Source organism: Biomphalaria glabrata, chromosome 4 (genome assembly GCF_947242115.1).
Source record: "Biomphalaria glabrata chromosome 4, xgBioGlab47.1, whole genome shotgun sequence".
NCBI classification, from domain to species: domain Eukaryota; kingdom Metazoa; phylum Mollusca; class Gastropoda; family Planorbidae; genus Biomphalaria; species Biomphalaria glabrata.
Genome location: NC_074714.1, coordinates 9,413,866 through 9,436,166, shown reverse-complemented (window position 1 = coordinate 9,436,166; position 22,301 = coordinate 9,413,866). Strand labels below are relative to the sequence as shown.

Sequence of the window (22,301 nt, the reverse complement as noted above, 5' to 3'; positions counted from 1 at the left end):
CTGTTTAACAACTCAACCGAAAACATCTGCCTTTTCACATGACTCGTGGTTACATCAGAAACACTCACACACACTCCATAACAACTGACACACAACTGTGAAATGTGCGTCACTTAAACATATTACTCCAGATAAATCTAGTTGGATGATTACCAATGATCGGATCTCATTCACCAAAACGAACGATCATGTGATAATATTAATAAAACAACGAAAAAAAAAACTGTCACGTGATAACCATTGTTGGTTAAAATTAGATCGTGTAGAAGAGATAGGGAAACACGTGTCTTAATGTTGTTTATTTACGATTGGTGAATGAGGTCCAGTTATTAGTGATCTTTTAATTTCTTTGTGATGTTAAAATCGTGACCAATATTGTGTTTTAGAAAAGCGTATAGGCCTATCAAATTATATTTTCGTACAGGCCTAGTTACAAAGCTCATTGGGCCTATCAAGTCTGGAAAACACATTTCTCCCACACCCAACCTAGGAATAAGTTGACAAATTTTTTAACAATTATTTCTTGTACATGGCAAAACAAGAATCGGTAAAAAAAAATATGTGCCAATGGCTAATTAAAATAAAAAATAATTTTTTAAAAAGTATGTTCTTATTTTTGTAAAAAGGGCATTTTCGGATTGTAGAGTCTCAGTTTAGACATGGATTGGTAAATACCAAGGGGCAACGACTCGGTAGAACTGATTAATTATGCCTGATGCACAAACCTATATATATATCGATAAGTGTGGTGACAGTGTATCCCCCCCCCCCTTTTTTTTTTCCCGAGAACCACTCTTTTACATCAAAGGAACAAAAAAGTTATATATCTACTAGACAGAAGTGAAAGCTCAAACTCAAAGAAAATAGATTTACACATTCTTCTAGAAGTCCTATATAGATCTAGATTCTATATCTAAATAAGAGATTTTCAAGATTTCATAGTATCTACGTATCGACGATACTTTGATATAAATTAGAAAAATGACAGCAAGAAATATTCAGCAGCCTAAATATGGTCAATATCAATAAACTTAAATTAATAATCTAGACTCTAGTCACTCTAGACATTACCGGGATCATTACCCGGATGATTACCCTCACATCATGATCATATTGATCATAATGATCATAGACATATCATAATCATTAGTATTAATTAGTATTATACTTTTATACAATAATAGTAATAATAATACAGTAGATTCTTATTTCTGGACATTGACTTTCGGGAACTAGGTCAGGTCAAATTTTTATTTTATTTTTTTATCTGGTGAAGGAGTGAAGGCTTAACTTACATAAAAAATTAATTAAAAAGCAGATTCTTATTCTTAGACTAAACTCTAAAGGACAATAGAAATAGCTTTGTTCCTTTGTATTACCACTCATAGTCAAGATTTTATTTTGAAAATGCTCCTATATGAACGCAGTTTTTGTGCTTTCCCCTTCATTGGACACCACTATGTAATAAATTGTATCTGTGTTAATTAAAAATTATTTAGATTGTATTAAAATATTTAAAAGAAGTAGATTCACTTCTGCAATATGTATCTCTATTTCCTCATATACTCACTCTCTCTCTTTCTCTCTCTCTCTTTCTCTCTCTCTCTCTCTCTCCCTTTCTCTCTCTCTCTCTCTCTCTCTATATATATATATATATATATAATTGTATATATATATATTATTGTTTATAGTTTAATTATATAAATACCTATACAGTTTATGTGTAGAAACAGACAGAAATAAATCTATATAGATTATAGATCTATAAATAATAATTAATTATTGTAATTTAATAAACATGATATTTTCAACTAGGCTTCATGTATTCTCTCTCTCTCTTTCTTTTAATTCCCATCCAAGGACCCTCTTCTAGTTTTCATAATTTGGATGTTTGTTTTTGTTACACCTTAACACCCCCTCCCTTCCATAGATGCTTATAATTCTTTTCATGATTCTCTCCCCCTTCCTTCCACTGCCTGTTTGATAGGTTGTGACACTACACGCTTAGTGTATACCTCTCCTCACCGCCAGCTCACCTGGTGTGATAACCTGCAGTGGGCATGGTCTCTGGCTTCAAATTAGCAGCCCGCACTTTTTCTTTCATTTATAAATTATATATTTCTTGATATCTCAATCTAGGTCATGTTTATTAATTGAAAAAATCACAGATTTATTAATCCCAATAATATTTCTAATTACGATTTTGTCGTGTCCAATAAAGCAGAATGAGCTAAATTCATTATTATTCATTTGGACACCTATTTTTTAAATTTTATTTAACAGCTAACAGTATAAATGTGATTGGAATGTCTTTCTCAAGATGTTTAGAAGCTTATTTTGATATGCCCATCAGCCTACGATCAAACAGGCTCATAATATAGCCCTCATCCCTTTTATGGGTGTGAATTGCAGTGGGAGGTTAAAACAATAACTTTACATACATGGTTACCGAGAATCTAAAATAAACTGCCATCTGCTTTGGAAAAGCGGAACAAAAATACCGGAACTTATCTAAAATTGGACATGCGCAGTCCCGAAACGTCGATTTTTGCTCCAAACATATAAACAAATGAAAAAGCAATAAATAATATTAACAATAAAACGAAAAAAAGAAAAACTTACCAACCAATATTAATAACCAACATATTTGTACACGTAGGCCTATACTGTGGATATTTACATAATTATATACAAAAAATACACAAATAATATTTTTTTGGGGTTGAAGGGATAATTTCTTGCAGTCCTATAGCAGTTTGAGGCTATCTAGGGTGCTGCCACTTTACTCCAGACTTTCTTCATAACTCCTCCAAAGGACTCTATAGATTAATCCCGTCCCCGGTCATGGTAACATATATGCTTCTTGAGGGCATTTGTCCAATAGAGCACTTTTCATATGACTCTAAATGAAAGCCTGGTCTTGCATGACCGTCTACTAAGAGAATAATAGGTTCTGGGATAAGGATGGTAGCAGGAATAAATGTGTATCTATTAAGCCATGAATAGTATATGAAAGTCATTATCCAACCCTTTTCTAAAATTTGTAATATGGCATCAAGGAAGTAGATTTTTACAGGGATTACTTTAGTAGGCCTGTATAAATTAATAAAGGATGGGTTGCTGCACTTAGGCCTATACATGTTAGCAACGTCACCTGTTTTACAGTCTGAGGTAACCGTGTATAAGCTTACATGTTTACTGCCTTTACACACATAACACTTTCCGTCTTTTCTGGTTAAATATAAATCCGCTTTCATTAGCGATGAAGATGCTGTTTGGATCATTTAATAGACAAGGGCCAATGCTGTTGTTTTAAAAAAAAAGACAAAGATGTTAAAAAAACTAGGCCAAAAATTTGATTTAAAATATAATTAAATCATACTCTGTAAAAAAAAAACAAAAAAAACATATATTTTGTACCAATAGCTAGGGTCTATAATATCTGCTGGACAGAGAGGACACGCCCTAAAAAGGAGAATATGTCCTCTTTTTGCAGAACGTCTACTAATCATAAATTCTATATTATATGTAATATTATTCTCTAAATGTTTTTAAACTTATGTATACTAATACAAACTCATATTAAAATTCCAATTATCTAAATCACTATGTAAATATTAGCTAATTGCGCAGGTCAAATAAATAACATCTATAGTGTTTCACAATTGTGACTATCTTAAAGGGTGTCATCTACCTTGAAAACTTTTTTTTTTGTTTTTAACATTTTAGGCTATTTAATGTATTCAAATGATGTATTTGATCACAGGAACACATAATATGCCTTTAAAAAATATTTTTTTTATGAAATTAAACTTTTTTTCATCAAAATAATGTAGATCTAGATCTAAAAGCTATTTTAAAAAATTACATTCTTTTTCTCCCAAATAGAAATAATTATTCTTTGTTTAACAATTGTTATGTTCACCTTCACCTATCCCTTAGTCTGTTGGACCATTGGGGCACCATGCAAGATTTGTCAATCGTCTTTCTTCATTCCTCTCTGTCTTTTGCCTTGGAAAGAACCTCTTTCAATGGCAGGCCCATCCATTCCTTTATGTTGTCTTCCCATTGCTTTTTCTGTCTGCCTCTCCTCTTTTTCCTAGTACTGTTCCCTGAAGGAAGGTCTTTGCAAGCCCTGAAGAACTTGTAAAGTTTGTGTTTTTCTTTAATGATAGTTAGCAATAATAATAATAATAATAATGTTATGTTAGTCATCAGATATATTGTTGAGTTATTTCCAGGCATTTAAAGAAATAAAGAATACACAGCTTTGATAATAACTTATGCTACAATAATGTACTATAAAGGCTTGTTATTTTACTAAAAAGACTAAAAGTTAATTTTACCTTAAAGTTTTTAAACTCATATCATTTGTATTATTTTTAGTATTTGGGATTCTTCAAACTCCATCTGAAGATCAGCAAATATCTAGACCGACTTCTGCAATATCCTCCAACTCAAATTCTACTGGGTAGGCATAATATTGTAATAACTGAAGGAGGCAACTCAGTGAGGCAATAATATTTATTTACATAAGGACATCACAAATACATTAAACGTCTGACTTGAACACAGCATCTTTATGAGCTCTAGACTTGGGCTGAACTCCTAACCTTCTTTATCCTTCTCAGTCTAGTCTCTAATAGTGCGCACCTTCTGCACTATTTTGGATGGTGGTGTGCATGGCAAAGTTATAACAATATTTTAAAAATATATTTTTTTTGTGGTAAATGTTTTTTTTAAACTTGATTTTAGTTAAGGCATTAGAAACCTTTTTCTATTGAGGGACACATTTACAAAAATGATGTATGTAGACCCAAATAATGTGGGGAAATACTGCTCCTGACACCCATAAAACTCCTGCGGAAGAACTGACTGGAATTTTCAGGTCACTATTTGCTTAGAGGTATGTCCTCTGGAGCTGAATCAGCTTCTGTACTAATTGGTGAGCTGAGGCCTGAGGGTATTGAAAACTGGTTTCAAGTTCTTGACGTCTTAAAATTTGCTTTTGAATTCAACAATCAAGGAATTTAAATAATTCTTGTACTTTTCATCCATACTAGAAATAGTTTCAACTTTCAGATAAGGATAAAGACAAAACCTGTTTTTACTTGCTTGCTTTGAGAAATGGGAATGCTTTATTTGAAAAGATTTAACATGCTTATAAATTTTCATGTGCAAACAACCCATTGCAACATTGCTGATGAAAAAAATGAAGTCTATCTTCCACTCTTCATTAGAAATATTAGTTACAAAGTCAAAGTCAAGGAACATAACTATTTCTTCCTTGAGATCCCATATTCTTCTCAATACCTTACCCATGCTAAGTTAAGAGTTTATGGTTTAGTATATTGTTCTTTAATTTATAAACTAAAACAACTGTTTTTCTCAGTTAAAGCCCAGGATCCATCAGCTATTACACTTGACATGTTGTTCTAGTCCAAGCCAAACCAACACTTAGAACACAGTACTTTTTTATAACATTGAGATTGTGTCTTTGACTGAATGTTTGAAAATATTGCCTATAAGAATAATCTTTGTTTACTTTAAACTGTTACAAATGACAAGTAGAGACAATGTTTCTTTAACCTTTTAATCATAAGTGATACAAATCAGAAATTTCAATAATTTAAATTGATATATATAGAATTATTCATTTTTAATATTCATTTTATTATATGTATAATCTGTGGACAGACCTTATCTATAGATGTCTGCGTGTCTCATTAAACACTCCAGTGGGTTGCATGTGGCCCACCATGTGTAATTAGCCTACCCCTGTACTTGTTTATGTTTGTTACTCAACATGTTTAAAAAAAAAAAAGACATGAAAGTCATTACATTTGGCTTTCAAAATTTGCAGCAGGCATGACATGGCCTAAATTGTGCCGATGTGCCTCAAATCAACAAATCAAATCAAAATTTGCAACACTACAAGATGTTAATCAATAATTTTATTTATTTATAGTAATAGAAAGAAACCATTGGCCTTGCCAACTCCACTCCACACAGTGAGCCATAGACCACAAACCCCTGGCAAAAGTAGCACAAGTTACACCCCATATACAACCACAAGCACTGTATCTAATGAGAATAGCTCAAGTGCTATTGTTGGTAAGCTTTTCACTTTTTAAATATCTACAAATACTTTATTTATGTGAAACTTAACAATTATTTTTTTAACATAACCTGTCTTATTATCAAAAGGTTTGTTGTATTCTGTTGGTTTAACTCTGGTTAACATTAATAACAGTAAGGAGGAAACTTTATTTCCCTTGCAATATGGACCTCTTACTTTTAAAGAAAACTTTTACAAATTATCAAGGTCCATTCAACTTGTTTTGGTAAAAGTTCTGAAACATCTTTACACCAGTTGTTGAGATACAATGTAAAATTATGTATTTAAACTTTGTCATTTGGCTTGCATAATAAACATTAGTTCAACTAATTAGACACTAATACTATTACTATTATTCAAACAATGTTTTGATGGGTTCCCGGTCATTTCATTCCCAGTCACTTCATCCCTGGTCACTTCATCCTAGGTCACTTCATCCCCGGTCATTTCATCCCCTAGTCATTTCATCCCCAATCTTTTCATCAATTGATCATTTTAGTTAACAAATAGTAATAGTTAAAATCATGAAATAAGCAATATTTAATATATTCATTTTTATTTACATGACAAAAAGTTTAACACATTAGATAATTAAAAAATTCATACTCTTTCATTGTGGAAGGCAAATATTTCCATAGATTAGCTGCAGTAGTTCTAAATACTTTTTTAATCATCTTGACTCTTGAATTTAAAAAATTGACAAAAAACAGTTTCTTTGAGGATTTTTTTTTGTATCAAAGTGACACCATGTTGTTATGTGTTGTTTTTTTTAATATACAAAGAAACATAAGATAAAATAATTTTATTGGTTCAAACTAATGAAAATTTAGTTAGATTACAATTGTTCACCTCAGCATAAGTACTGCAACAATAACAAAATGGACACATGAAACACAAACACACACAACCATTGCTTAATGAATTAAGCTTCTCTTGTGATGGCAAATGACCTTGCAACACCATGACTGGAAGTGGTAGAAAGGAGTTTTTAAATCTTCTGTTTTGACCTTAATGGAGAGGAGAACAAATTATTTGATTTTCTTTTTACTTTCTCTATTTAGCAATAGTAGAAGGTAGAGGACAAGCTCGAGGTGAAGTTGGAATCTCAAGTTTGGATTTAAAACAGTCTATTTTGACTCTGTCACAATTTTCTGACAGTAATACTTATGAAAAAACAATGGCCAAATTATATCATTTAAATCCACTCGAGGTAAAGTAAACCAGATATTGCTTCAAGTATGGTAAACTGTTAATTTTAATCTAATTGTTTTTTCTTATTAGAAAATAAAATGCATTTTTATTATATTCTTTGCAGTTACCACCAACATCTTAATGCTTTTAAACAAATCTAATAACAAGTCTAAATATTTCCTACATTTTAATTAACATAAAAACCAAAGTTTTTGTAGAACCAATGCACATTTTTTAGTTATAATAAGTGAGAGTATAAATGCATTTGATTAGGACTTAAACCATTCTCATTTGTGGCCAGTAAACTGGATAGATAAGTGTATCCACTTATTTTTGATATTAAGACCTAGATTTCCAAAGTTTGTTTTTACAATCAAAAACATATTTCGACTGATCATAGTGTAGCATTAGATTGTCTATGAGATGGTGGGCATTTCTGTATTTCTCAGTATTTCTACAAGAAGTTTTCACACTATCAAGTAATTTTGTTTCTAGAATGAATATTTTTGTTTTGTCTTTTATTCTTTAGATTCTTTTACCAAACACACTTTGTGAAAGTGTGAACAATAAACTTTTTATCCAGCTGAATATCAATTTTCCATCCATTCCCAAGATATCAGTCCAGCGTCATTACTATAATGAAAGTAAAGGTTAGTATAAAAATACTACTAAGCTTAGTAAAACTAACTTGCTATTTAGAAATTAGCATAATCAACTGTGCCAATTATTTTTAATGCTATTTTTAAGTTTTTATTCTAACCTTTTAGTCTTAATTACTTAGGGGCATTAGTGCTTTTTTTTTACTAATCAAAAGTACAAAAATTAACACTCAATTGATTTGAAACACTTTAAAATTAAAGAATCATTAATATTATTAATTTAAATTTAACTAAAAATAAGTTCTAATTTTTGTTTTAGTAGAATTGTACATCTGAACATTACTAAAAAAAAAAGCATATTTTTTATCAGTTTAGTTCCCCATTAAATGGGTCAGCTTTATTTATTAATTTAAATCCTAGTCTGTTATAAATTATTTTTTCAAGGTCTCTACTACATCAAGCATTTATGTGCTTCAGAGTATACAAATATTGAACTTCAAATTTCTACCAAGTAGGTCATACTGATGGTTGGTCAATCATTAGTTTGTTGATAATATAGAGACTCTATTGTATTTTTACATCGATGAAGAAATAGGGTTAACATTTAAAAAACTTATTAAAAATTTCCTCAATTAAAAAAAAAACAACTTTTGTGTAGCTGATATTTATTTTTAAAATTGTTGATGGAGGTATTAAGTTAATGAATGTGAAATCGTAAAATATTCTGATGCAATATGTCACAGGACATAAAGAGCTAACCACTTCCTAATGCTTTTGATAATACATACAATCTAATCATTTTTTTCAAACTGTCTTAAGATACTACTGTCTGGCCACAACTGCAGCTCTACTCAAGTATGTAGAATTTATTCAGAATATGATATTTGCTCCAAACTCTCTAAAAGCTGAATTTAGAGGATGTGAACATAGCACAATGATAGGTCAGTCCTTATGGATTCCTGGCTTTAGTTATTGGGTTTTTTAAAATTGAAAGAAAATTGTCAAAAGAAAAATCATGAACATAATGTAACATCATATATTTATTTTCAGATTCTACTACAGTGAAGCATTTGGAACTTTTACTCAATGTTAAGAACCCACAAAACCAACACACACTTTTTAAACTATTGGACTACACTAAAACCCCTGGAGGAAGTAGACTTTTAAGATCTAATCTCTTGCAGCCTCCAAATAGTTAGTGTATCAAGTCATCTATTTACACTGTATTTTTTTTTAATACAAATTTTGGTTTAAGTAGAGAATCTTTCCTATTATTTTTTTTATACATATGCCTAATTTGGTGTAATTAATTGTGATTATATTCATTTATTTGTCAATGTTAACATAATATTTTACAGATGAGGAAACCATTTGCTTACGACAAAAAGCAGTGATGGAATTTACTGAAAAAGGAGATGTATTTTATAGCATGCAGACTATTATTAGCAAGTTTTTAGATATAGGTCATTTGTTATTCTATCTTTATAAAATTACAAAATTATTCTTTAAAAGTTTGGCATTTATTATTGATCACCGAAAATTTTTCATTGTATAGAGCAAATGCATTTTGTTTTTCCTTCAGGTCATATTATATCAGTCTGTGTTCAGATACCTAAACAGGAAACAGCTAAGACTGCTGATAGCAAACTGAACTGTGTGATAATGTTGAAACATGTACTAGAGCTAGTGCCTCCCCTCAGGGATACATTAGAAAATTGTGAAAATGAACTGATGAAAATCTACTGCAAGGTTAGCTGTTGTAACTTTACATTTTTTATTCAATTAGTACTTAGATATTTTTACTTTGTAAAACATACATTATAATTGTACTTCTAATTCTCATTAATTAGCAATTTCTAATAATTCATTTATTGGTTAAAACACTTTTATCTTATATAATACAGACGTTACTTCAAAAAAAGAAGATGATTACATCATATGCATCATGCATGTCAACCAATGACTTAAATTCTGCCAAGTCACTGGTTTTCCTGGCTGACTTAGGCAACCCATATTGTCTTTCTGTTTATTAGTAAACAGTTAAACATAAAGTTTGAGTGTATAAATTTTATAGAAAGTGCTGGATTTGGAATATTGTATATATATATTTTTTTTACAATTAGATCTTTACATGATCAAATGCATTTTTCAATTAGTAAAAGTAGACCTTTTTAGAGAAATTCTATTATCAAAACAATAGAAATAGTGGCTGTGATGTAATGCTTATATTGTCAATTGTAATATTGCATGTGATTGTTACTATTTTTATTTTGTAAAATTGAACATACTTAATGAAAATGAAATGAATAGATTTATATATACTATATTCTATATAATGTATTATTCCTTCAGAACCTAGAAGATCCAAGGTATGATATGATATTGACAAAAATTAAAGAAGTTATCAGTGATGAAACACACTATGAAAAGAATACTTTACAACAAAAAATACAAAAATGTTTTGCAGTGAAGGTAAATATTCATTTTGTTATCACTTACAAAATTGAAGTTGGGGCCCTATACATACTTGATATACTTGAAGCTATACAATACTTACATATAATGATATAAGAGTTATCTCACCTAATCAATTTGTTTTTATTTATAAACTTTGTTTTATTTCCAGAAAAATATTGATGGTATGATGCTTATTATAGTATTGATTTTTTTTTTTTAAATATTGTCTTCAGAATTTATTTTTTTTAACTTCCAAAAAAAAGATTTTAAGTTTTTTTTGTCCATTCTTTTATTATATTTAATATTTGTCAAAGTTTGACATAACTGCATTGATTTATGTCATCTTTAGATATAACTGTACTGTATTATGCTTGACATTGTATTGATTTATCTAAATCATATTTGACATAGCTCAACATCAATTTGTCCAAGACATTTGACATAATTATAAATTGAAACATCTTTATTGTGCTTCTTCTTTGTATTATTTATAGTAAATGTTTTTAGCAAGAAAGTCAAGAAGTGACAAACTTTACCTCGACATACTAAGTTTAACCATATCTTTGTTCACATAGAGTATGCAATGTATATTTTTAATTATATTGCTCCATGATATTAGCATTTTCAACATCAACAAACTAAATTACTTGAAATTGTTTTTCTATTTTTTATAAAACAACAAAAATGTATGTGACTGAGTGAGGAGGTTTTTTTTTTATTTTATTATTCTAAAAATATTACTTACTTTTTCTATACTCTGCTTATTAAAACTAATTGTTTTATGGAAAAGAAAAACCTTCAGTTAATACAATGTTGTTCTATGTTTTTTAGTTTTTTTTAGATCTTTTTTTTCCCTCTTTGTCTAATAGTCTAAAAAACACCACAATGACTGCTCCTCACTATAACAAGTGATTGTAGGCTAAATTTTCCGTGTCAATTCCACATTCCTTAAGAAAACTCATGAGAGTATCTTGATATTTCTTGTGTTGACCCATTTGAGAACACTTTCCATTGCACAACTGCCCATAAAATATCTGTTGAGGAAGTAGAGTTACTACAAATAAATAATATTACTTTAAAATTGTTTCTACTTAAATTTTTCAGCATTACTGGATGTGGCCAGAAAAACCTATTCTGAATTAATTGATGATTTGCACAGTTAGTATAATGCCTTTTTCAGTTAAAATACTTTATTGTTCATGCAAAAAGATATTTTAAAATGCATTTCTCACAAACTTGACTTTCATTTCTACACTTTTACATTCAGGTGGAATTTTAAATTGTTAGTTCAACCCAACAAACACCTTAATGCTCATTAAAGTCACCTTCTTTATTTTTATTTTTTTTACTTTGAGACACCAATAGAGAATCAATAATCATTATTTCTTGTACATTGAATGAAACAACTAGTTCTTTATAGCTAAATGCTAGAAAACTTAATAATATTTTTCTTTGACATTTTGAATTAAAGGAGTATAATGATGACTTTTTTTAACCCAGATATTGTGACAAATTTAGCTGACCAATACAAACTACCTTTGAGGGCAACTTATAACAGTCTCAGAGGATTTCACATCCAGATGATAACCACGGCCAATAGTTCTGATACCTTACCACCAGTTTTCATTAAAATTACAAAACAGAAGAACAGGCTCAATTTCACTACTATGGATTTGGTAAGTTGTCTTTATAGCATTTTGTTGTTGATTATTTTATTAATATCACTAATTATTATACCATTATTTACACTGTTTCCATACTAACGAAAGCAAAAATATCATTAAAAGATAATGACTCTTTAGTAGTTTTGTTAATAAATATTTCACAAAAAATCATCTAACATAATATCTATTTCTTAAAAATTTAAAATAATATATTGGCATTCAATTAGGTAAAGAAATAGGTGCTATACAAAAACAATTTAAAATTTGTAAAAATTTTTTTTTATTCATTTATACTATTCCATTCTTTTTCTAGATACAATTAAATGGTGAGAACTTTTTTAAATTGTTGTTTTTTTTATTTATTGTATCGCTTGTTGTTTTTTTTCATAAATATTATATAAATATAGAAAATGCCATCCCCTACTTCTCTGGGAAAATGAAATAAAATTAATTTTAATTTATTAATTACATTACTATGAATACAATTTCTAGTCAAGACTTTGTTATATGGAAATGCTTTTTTTCAGTTTGTCATCAGTGTCTTGACCCAAGTACCCCTTTATATAGTCAAAATCACTAAATGAAAAAGCTTCACAAATGCATAGTATATAAGAAACAATTTGTTGATGAAGTCTTTATTGAGATTAAAATTTTTTTGTCTATTCATTAACATTTTACAAAATTAACGATGAAATTTTATTAAGCATTTATATCAGGCTTTGTTTGTAATGGGAATGCGGTGGCTGAATGGTTAAGCGCTTGGCTTCCAAACATGGTATCCTGGTGTTTGAATCTTGGATTTCTGGAATTTAAGGGTGCCCCGAGTCCACCCAACTCTAATGGGTGCCTGACTTTTGTTGGGGAAAGCAAGGTGGTTGGTCATTGTGCTGGCCACATGACACCTTGCTCATTAACTGTTGGCCAAAGAAACTTGATCTTAACATCATCTGCTCTATAGACCGCAAGGTCTGAAAGGGGAAATTTTACTTTACTAATGTTTGTAAAGAGCAACTACTAATCTCAACAAACACAAATTTCTATTCAGTTTCTTTTATTTTTGATGCACTTCATTATGGCAATGAATCCACGTTTTACCAAATAAGAAGACGGGAAAGCAGTCAACAACTTTTATATAATAACCCATAATGCAGGATATATAAATTGGAATCTGTTTTTGTAACCAGATTTTATCCTTGTTCAAATATTTGTTTGACTTCCTCATTTATGTATACTAGTCGACCGGGGGTGTAGCATACGCCACTATTTTGCAGGGCTGGCTTTAGGCCACTGCAACCTATGCGACTGCATAGGGCCCAGCACTTTCATAGACCCCGCGCTAATTCTAGGTGTATAAATTATTAAATTAAATCATATTATAACTTATAACAGATTTCCCGCGGCCTCCTGTCGATTTACCAGGAGCTTCTAGAAATCTCCTGATATTGCAAAATATACGAAAAAGTCCTGGAAATATCCAGAAATTATTAAAATCTTTAGAAAACCCATACAAATCTCCTGAAATATATAGACAAAAATTGTCATTTAAGGGTGTCATTCAATATGGAAAGCTACAATATTACGCGTGATAAAAAAAAAGGGCATTATCCTGTAATTTTGGAATCTGGTGAAAGAACCTTCTCGCGCCTCAAACTAATGAAAAATTACTTGAGGTCAACAATTCTCTTAGATAGATTGAAACAAAGTCCGGCCCTGCTATTTAGTGATGGGTGAATACAGAGTAGATTACTTGTTCTCCTCCCCCCCCCCATCTCTTTTTTTTTCGTTGCTAAAATTATGTGGGGTGGAAAAGAATAAATAATAGAAAATAGAATATAAAAAAATAAAAAAGAGTGATCTTTCCATGACTTCTTGGTCACAGTGGTTAAGTCCAGCCCTGCTATTTTGTGACTGGTGAATACTAGTAGTTCTCCCCCCCCCCCTCCCTATTTTTTTTTTGTAGGGTAACTCTAGTCCGATTTGCAGAAATAAAAGAGTGATCTTTCCTTTACTTCTTGTCCAAACTCTTGAGCCATGAAGAGAATTATATATATAGATTTCAGTAAGCTTCTCCTGTATTATCTGTGATTGGGATCTGAGTTTGTCCATGCACAAAAAGTTCAATACACAGTTGCGAAAATCCAAGTGTATAATGTTTTCAAATCTTCAGTTTAGTTCCTCTTAGAATAGTAGTATGTAATAGACATATTAAACAGTATTGATGGGGGAATTTTATTTTTATTCAAATTATCAGATTAGAAAAAAAGACCTTTAGCAAAGATGCTATTTTAATTGTGTAGGATCATCATCATTCTGCTAATCGCCTATGGTCATCTCTTAGTCAGTGAACCACTTATCTATACAAAAAGTTTGTCTTTTTATATATGTAAAATAATAAAAGATGATGGTCTTTATGGTCATCCGCCCTATAGATTGCAAGGTTTGAAAGAGGAACTTTATTTTTTTTTTTACTTACCATAATAAAATCATAATAGTTGTAATATTGATTTCTTTTAACTAATCATTCAACTAGAGCTATATGTAATGTCTATAATGTTATTTGTCACAGAGAGAATTAAAGAATCCCTTGATCAAGTATACAAACTGACAAATGGGTATAATTTACTTTTGCTGATATCTATATATTTAAGATAAGATAAAGTTAACTAATATTTTTACTATTATCTACATTGTAGGTTTTAAAAATCTTGTTTTGGTTTTTGACACAGTGTGATCACCAAATTAATGACTAGCATTCATGGGCACATAAGTTGCATGTACAGTCTGGCTGATGTTGTCTCAATGCTAGATCTGTTGCTTTCATTAGCCCATGCTGCTTCCATCTCTTCCTATGGTTTGTATAAACTTTTTTTTTTTCCAAGGAAAATTAAAATTAACTATATTGGATGGCTGCATAGTTGTGGGGTATGCACTCTGGACTGTCATTTGGACGTCTCAATGGTTCTGGCTTCTTACCCTGCTGCCATCCCCCATCATGCTGTGGGATGTTTGGACTTGGAAGTAGATTATCTTCAATTTTGAAGTAACAACTGAAACATGTAATGCATTTTTCAAACCAACAAGGATGCATTTTTAATTAATGGATTCACACAATAATAAGACAAGATAATTATTAGATTAAGATTTCTCTATTTTTCAACATCCAGAGTCTTAAAAATTGAATATTAAGCTTATAGTTTTGAAAATGTTTTTTTTTTTTTGCTGTCATAGATAGTAACGGATAATGACATTTTTTTTTTAAATATTCTATTTGGTGAACATATAGATAAATATCTTTTCATTTTTTTTTCAATTTGAGTAGTAAATTTCTATGAGACTTGAAATAAACATTTCAAAATCAAACCAAAAATTAATTTGTATTTAAAAAAAAAATGGCTTGCATTTATTTGTCATTCAACATCAATTTATCAGTCAATAACAAACACAAAGATTAAACAAGTTTGATCACATGACAATCCACTATAACTAGACAAAGTGATTAAGTTTTGTCAAGATTGAGAAAAACAATTCTAGAGACAAAAGAGTTAAATATGAATAAAAGAACATAAAATGGGACCCACAGGGCAGAAAAAAAGTAGAGCTCACTAGTTTCTGTGCCACATGAATAACATAATGTAAGTATGTAGCAAACATAGTGAACCCAACATATAGTCTTCACAATTTTGGAACAGATCTTAGCTCTTGGGTCTCTGATAAAGTATATCTAGTAAACAGGATTTGTACCAGTGACCATCAGGTTAACAGCTGCATGCTCTTTTTCTTGAGTGCATCCCCTTCTTATGCATATTTTGAAAAAAAAACATTTTTTCTAATGCTAAGTAAAGAAAGAACATATCCAGACTATATGATTATTAATCACATGTAAATAATCATTCTTTGTTATTGTTTTCAGTCTGTCCTGAATTCACTGACACCCTGGCAATAAAACAAGGCTTCCATCCTATCCTGCAAAAAATTAGCCCTGACACAGTGGTTCCTAATGACACAGTGAGCTGTTACATTTTTTTCTACCTTAACAACCAAGAGATTGGGATAATAGTCACACAAAGTAAAAATGCGTAAATTAAATTTAAAGATGGCAATTCTTTCTTAAAAGGACATTTTTATTATTATTGTATCACCAATCTAGTTAGCCGAGCAATGCGACTTAGGGCTTTAAGAGAATTAACTTTTTTTTTTTCTGGCAATCATTATAAGAAAGAAAGATTAGATATATGCTGTGTTGATAAAAAGGGAACTAAAAACTTTGACTTTTCCCATTTTTGCCTAAAATAAAACATATCCTAAAGCTATAATTTAAATTTAATACATTGGTTAATTTTAATAATATAACTTTTTTTTTATATTTCTTGTGTCACTTTAGTATGCGTCTGAACATAGCAATTTTGTAGTGATTACTGGTCCTAACATGGTAAGTAATGTGAGAATAGAAAACAATTTTAATAGGTAATCATGAAGCTCAGTGCTCTTATTAACAGAATGCAGAAAATTAAGTGTTTTAAATGGATATGGTTGTAAAATGAATAACCTATGTATTCCACAGTCATTTACAGTGGTCTTGCCAATTTTAAGTATTTTATTTTGGCCCATCTAATATGGGCTGCTGCAAACGTGGACTGAAACATATATTCTATAATTATTTGCCAAGCAAATGGGAATTATTATGAATCACAGTACTATTCTCTTTTTTTTCCTCCCATATTTTTTAATCATAGTTAACAAAATCCAAAGACTTCTCATCATGCTATAAAACATCATTAGAGAGAAAAGGAAGAAAAAGTGACATTGAGAAATGTGGGGGTGACAATAAAACTTAAAGACATAATAATTGCTTGTTAAATAGCATATACTTTACAAGATAAGATCTAGATCATTTAAAACTAATCTAAAAACTGATCTAAAGCATTTACTAAGCATAGGAAACAGTCAGCCACAACTAATATACATATATTAAACTTTAACACTTATTTTGCATGGTAAACACAGTTCATTACATAAATGGTTAACTCTTTTTATTTTAATAAGTAGTTTCAAATCTTTTCCTTATAAAATACTCTATAGTTATGTCTTTAAAAGTATTTGAATTGATGAAATTTGTTGTGATTAAAATCTGTCTATATTGTTGACAACAAAGAATGTCATGAAAAAAAATTAGACCACTGTGCTTCAGGATTACCTTTTAATGAAAAATAATCTTACCATATGTTAACTAGTTACCTTGTATAATGGTTATTGAGGTATTGTTTGAGACTGTTTATAAAGATAGTCATACCTGATTTGTTACAGGCTGGTAAATCTACCTACTTAAGGCAAGTAGCACTGCTTCAAATAATGGCACAAATAGGATCTTTTGTTCCTGCTCAGTATGCCTCTTTTAGAATTACAGATCAGATATTTACAAGACTTGGTTCTGATGATGACATGGAGTCCAATTCATCCACATTTACATTGGAGGTGAGAAGTACTAAACATTTAGTTTAGGCTTATTTAAGCATATAGGTATACATTTTGTTGTTAACTGTTCCAATGTAAGTTACTTATTTCAATGGTTTTGATCCCTCAGATGAAAGAAAGCAACTACATCCTACAAAATATCACAGACAACTCTCTAGTGATAATAGATGAACTTGGTAGAGGTGAGCCTTAGACAAAGATGTTTTAATTTGAAACAAAGTATACTTTAAATATTACTGAAGGTGTTTACAAACATTTTTTTTAGGCACTAGTGCAGAAGAAGGTATTGGGATTTGTTGGGCAATATCAGAAAATCTTCTGAAAACTAAGGTAATTGCTAGATCTAAATAAATTGAGTTCAGAATGTCAATTATGATGTTTACACAATTATTGTGCACACTAGTTAATTGGAACATCCATTGTTAATATACAAATTGATGTACAATTTTACTGAATATAAGTATTCTATCTTTCACCATATCTTTATGAAACATCTGCTATAGTCACTTATAAATAATAATTCCTTTTACTGATGTTCCATGTAAGATAAGTTAAGAAACAAAATCTTGAAATAAAATTGACAAGGATGATCACCTGTGATTTTTACCTCAGCAGTCACTGGATTTGCCTTGACAGACATCTTGACCCATATTTTAGATAACTAGAAAGATTTACAGTTGAAAATACTTTATTTTTTAAAAACTTATATCAACTTATGTCTGTCTGGGGGGAATCTAATACACATTATTTCTCCCACTTCCTATTCTCCAATCAAGTTTAATTAATTTTGCACAATTATTCATTGTCAATGATAACACATGAATAAATAAAAGAAATGAACCAATTATTTAATCAATTAGTCTTAATTAATTAATTTTGTTTTATATGGAAAATGTATTAAGCTAGGGGGCATAAGTCTTGTGTAAAGAATTAGGTCATTCGATTAACATTTGAAACTATAAACCCACCTTTTTTTTTAGTACTTGAAATGCTTGGTGGCTAACAAAATCTTATTTGTTTGCTACTACATTACCCTGACTAATCTATAGCTCTCAGTGTTTTTCCCTAGATTATCCTAATCTTTACCTAATGCAAGTAAATATAAATAAACTTAAAGTGGTAGCTATATGCTTTGAAGTACAAAATGATCAATGCTCTCAGTAAATGCTGAACAATTATTTCAAAGTTAATGTTGTATTTGTCATACAGGCTTTCATATTTTTTGTGACACATTTCAAACAACTAACAGATCTGAAGAGAAACTATCCAAATGTTGTGAAGTGAGTCTATTTTATTTTGAAGCTTTTAAAATTAGATTTAGTGTGTACAATTGTTATTTTCACTTTTTTTTTCAGAAACTATTTTATTAATATATTTTTTTTATTTATCAAATCAATAAAAAAACAACAGTTTAAATAAATGTATTAATATTTTTGTTTGTAGGCCTATGCTATAACTTCTGAACTAAATCATTATTGCAGCAACTTTTTTGAAGTCCAAAGAACATTTAATGCCAGTGCTAATCATGAGAAAGTCTCATACAGTCATATATTATCCAAAGGAATTACTCCAGAAACTCATTACGGTTAGACCAAAGTTTGTGAACGTTTCTTGTTTTTCACTTTTTATTTCTGCTTCTATTTAACTCTCTCTGTATATGTATCTCATATGTTTCCAGCACAAAACAAAACAAACAACTATAAATAGTGACTGGGTAATGAAAAAGTGATAGTGGAGGAGCGTATCTATTCAAATTACTTAAGTTCTGGACAGTCATCCCTTGTTCCATTGCAGAAAGACATTGAATGGTGTAAAAATATGGATTTATGTAATTGTGGCAATCTACTCCAGCCTCAGATAATGTTTGTCTTAAAAGATATAGATGTGACCTGTACTATATGACCTTTTTTGGTTGCAAAGTCACAGAAATGAGATGAATACCTGGGCATAAGCTATGTTAGGAACAATGTTGTCCACCATGCCTCCCCTTGCAGCTGATGTATCCAAAGGAAAGACATATGCCGCTATAGTTTCGGATCAGCAGCATTGCAGGCTCTGCCAGTGTGTAGCACTGTGTGCTGCAAACTTCCCAAGGGTTGTTGGATCCTCATTTTTCCTCAAGGTTGACCCCTGATACCTTTCCCATGATTAGATATAGCCCTATGTTTGGGTATAGCTGCAAGGCAGTAGAGGTTTGTATTCATAGTTTTCCTCCTGCCCAAAGGTTAATGGCTTAGGACTCGCCTTTGCCTTTTCTGTTAGTGAAAACATGAAAACAGTTCTGAGCCAAACATGAAGACTAGGAGTTGGTCTGGTTGTCAAGGCTGAGACACATGCCATTGGAAGCATTTTATTGGTAGTTGAGTGCTTATAGCAATTACCACTTCTGGCAATGACAACCTTATGGGATCTGGCTTGTATTAAGTATATACTATTACCCAGGTTGTAATGGCTGGTGAGATTTGTCTTTCTAAAGCATTAAGCACTGGGCCACCCAAAATACTTGCTTCTGTATGTATTAAAATAGATATCATCAAATTATTTCCAGAAAACACAAAAAGGAAACTATTAACTCAACTTCTCTAGATCATTTATTTTATGTTTCAGTAATTTAAATGGCTAGCAATTTACAAAAATCTTCTGTAGCCATTGTCATATCCAGTAGCCTTTCACTTTCACTGCCTGATAGCTGACCCTTAAGATCTAGATGAATTCATTAAAATAGCCTTGAATCTTATCTTTTAAATTACAGACATTTCCTTTAAAAAAAAAAAAAGAAATTAATTGTGTCCTGTGCTTAATTTTGACTCTTGTCTTAAATATCTTTAATAATGTATTGTTGTTTTTCTGTTAAAGGACTAATGCTAGCTGAAATGTCTGCTATCCCATCTTCAATAACTGAAGATGCTAAACAGATAGTGCAAAAGTTGGAAAAATTGAAACAGGTTTGTTACACAATGCATTATTATTTTATCAGCTGTTTCAAAAATACAAAGCACAACAGTACAAATCCTAAACCTCAGAATACTCTGTGAGAAATATCTCCAACACCAAGAGAATCTTTTCCATGTCTTTATTGATTTCAAGAAAGCTTTCGATCGAGTATGGCATGGAGCACTCTGGCCGACAATGGAAAAGTACAACATTAATAAAAACATAATCAAAGTTATCCAGAACCTCTGCAAGGATGCCACCAGTGCGGTGTACTTCAACAATAATATTGGGGACTGGTTCAAAACCACAGTTGGAGTAAGACAAGGCTGCCTACTGTCACCAACACTCTTCAATATCTTCCTTGAAAGGATAATGGAAGATGCCCTCGAGGGCTATGAAGGTACTGTTAGCATTGGAGGAAGAAGAATTACTAACTTGCGCTTCGCAGATGACATTGACGGCCTAGCAGGGACAGAAGAAGAACTAGCTGACCTGGTGATGCGCATTGACAAAACTTCCGCAGAATATGGCATGCAAATAAATGCCGAAAAAACTCAAATTATGACCAATAGCCATCAGGGCTTTAAAAGAGGCATCAGTATTGGAGGTGAAAAGCTAACTAGTGTTAACAGCTTCAAATACCTCGGAGCTATTGTCTTAGATGAGGGAACAAAACCTGAATTATTGGCCCGAATAGCACAGTCCACAGCAGCCCTTTCAAAACTTAAAATAATATGGAAAGATAAGGGCTTAGCCCTCGGCACCAAAATCAGACTGATGTGCTCCCTGGTCATGGCCACATTTTTATATGCTTGCGAGTTGTGGACTTTGAATGCAGAGCTTGAGAGGAATTGAGATGCTACAGAAGGATCCTAGGCATCACATTCAAAGACTGCATCACAAACCAAGAAATCAGAGACAGGGTTACTGTAGCGATCGGAGCCCATGACGACCTGCTAACTATTGTGAAAAGACGAAAGCTTAAAACCTTTGGCCACATTACAAGATCTACAGGGCTCGCAAAGACCTTCCTTCAGGGAACAGTGCCAGGGAAAAGAAGAAGAGGCAGACAGAAAAAGCGATGGGAGGACAACATTAAAGAATGGACAGGCCTGCCATTGAGAGAGGTTCTAAACAAGGCAAAAAAAGGGAGGAATCTTGCCTGGTGCCCCAACGGTCCAACAGACTAAGGGATAGGTAAAGGTTCAAAAATACATTATTACTTAATTGGCTCTTACATAAAACACTATTACTGTTACACCATTTTTTTACTTGTGTTTTCAGTGGAAAGAAACTCACAACCCAATATTAATGAAAGAACATGCTGTATTTAATTTGGCAACAAGACTGATACAAGTTGCCAAAAATTCCAGAATGGATGACTACTCCCTGAAAGTATATCTTAGAAGTTTGCAGAAAGCATATCTAGCAGAAATGCAAAAAATCAATGAGCTATCTATGCTGGTGGAGAGTACAGATAAGGAAGAGTAAAGAAATACAGGTGTTTTAATGACACCTCTTTTATTTTGAAATTATAATATTGCATTACCATCAAAAGGATCAGTAAAACCTAATTAAAGGAACTGAACAATTTAGTGGGTAGAATATAAATCTATGTTAAGATTTAGTTTATAGTTCATTTTATTGAATGTTGTATTATTGGATGTAATGTAAGTTGTAACTAAAACAAAAGTAATGACTTAAATATTTTTTTACAATTAATTTTTTAATGCAATTTGAAACTTTGTTTTGTTTTAATACAAATACAATTTTTTACTAAAAAAAATATTGTAGTTATTTATTAGTTATTAAAGGGGTGATGGCCACAGGGGTTTTTAAAACATGGTGTCTTGAGTGGTAAAGAGC

The 22,301-nt window shown here is 31.0% G+C and overlaps 1 protein-coding gene across 1 annotated transcript; it reads left to right on the top strand.

Annotated features, from left to right (window-relative positions):
• The first annotated feature begins 821 nt into the window (after positions 1–821).
• LOC106055020 (mutS protein homolog 4-like) lies at positions 822–22,199 on the top strand. Its single transcript, XM_056027914.1, has 26 exons — positions 822–1,015; positions 4,387–4,471; positions 5,969–6,114; positions 7,180–7,328; positions 7,839–7,959; positions 8,353–8,419; positions 8,728–8,849; positions 8,959–9,102; positions 9,267–9,371; positions 9,491–9,657; positions 10,261–10,380; positions 10,535–10,547; positions 11,470–11,523; positions 11,866–12,041; positions 12,343–12,355; positions 14,596–14,641; positions 14,756–14,880; positions 15,940–16,034; positions 16,411–16,458; positions 17,334–17,501; positions 17,611–17,683; positions 17,767–17,831; positions 18,711–18,781; positions 18,983–19,086; positions 20,358–20,446; positions 21,720–22,199. The coding sequence occupies exons 1-26, from the start codon at positions 982–984 to the stop codon at positions 21,924–21,926; spliced, it is 2,607 nt and encodes an 868-aa protein (XP_055883889.1). The 5' UTR covers positions 822–981; the 3' UTR covers positions 21,927–22,199.
• Positions 22,200–22,301: the final 102 nt, after the last annotated feature.

What these genes read in the sequence shown, in the direction of transcription:
- LOC106055020 (XM_056027914.1), top strand. Translation starts at nt 982, where the DNA reads ATGACAGCAAGAAATATTCAGCAGCCTAAATATG. An exon ending in TAGCAAGTTTTTAGATATAG is followed by an intron (nt 9,372 to 9,490) that starts GTCATTTGTTAT and finishes TTTTTCCTTCAG; the next exon opens with GTCATATTATATCAGTCTGT. An exon ending in TGATTACTGGTCCTAACATG is followed by an intron (nt 16,459 to 17,333) that starts GTAAGTAATGTG and finishes GATTTGTTACAG; the next exon opens with GCTGGTAAATCTACCTACTT.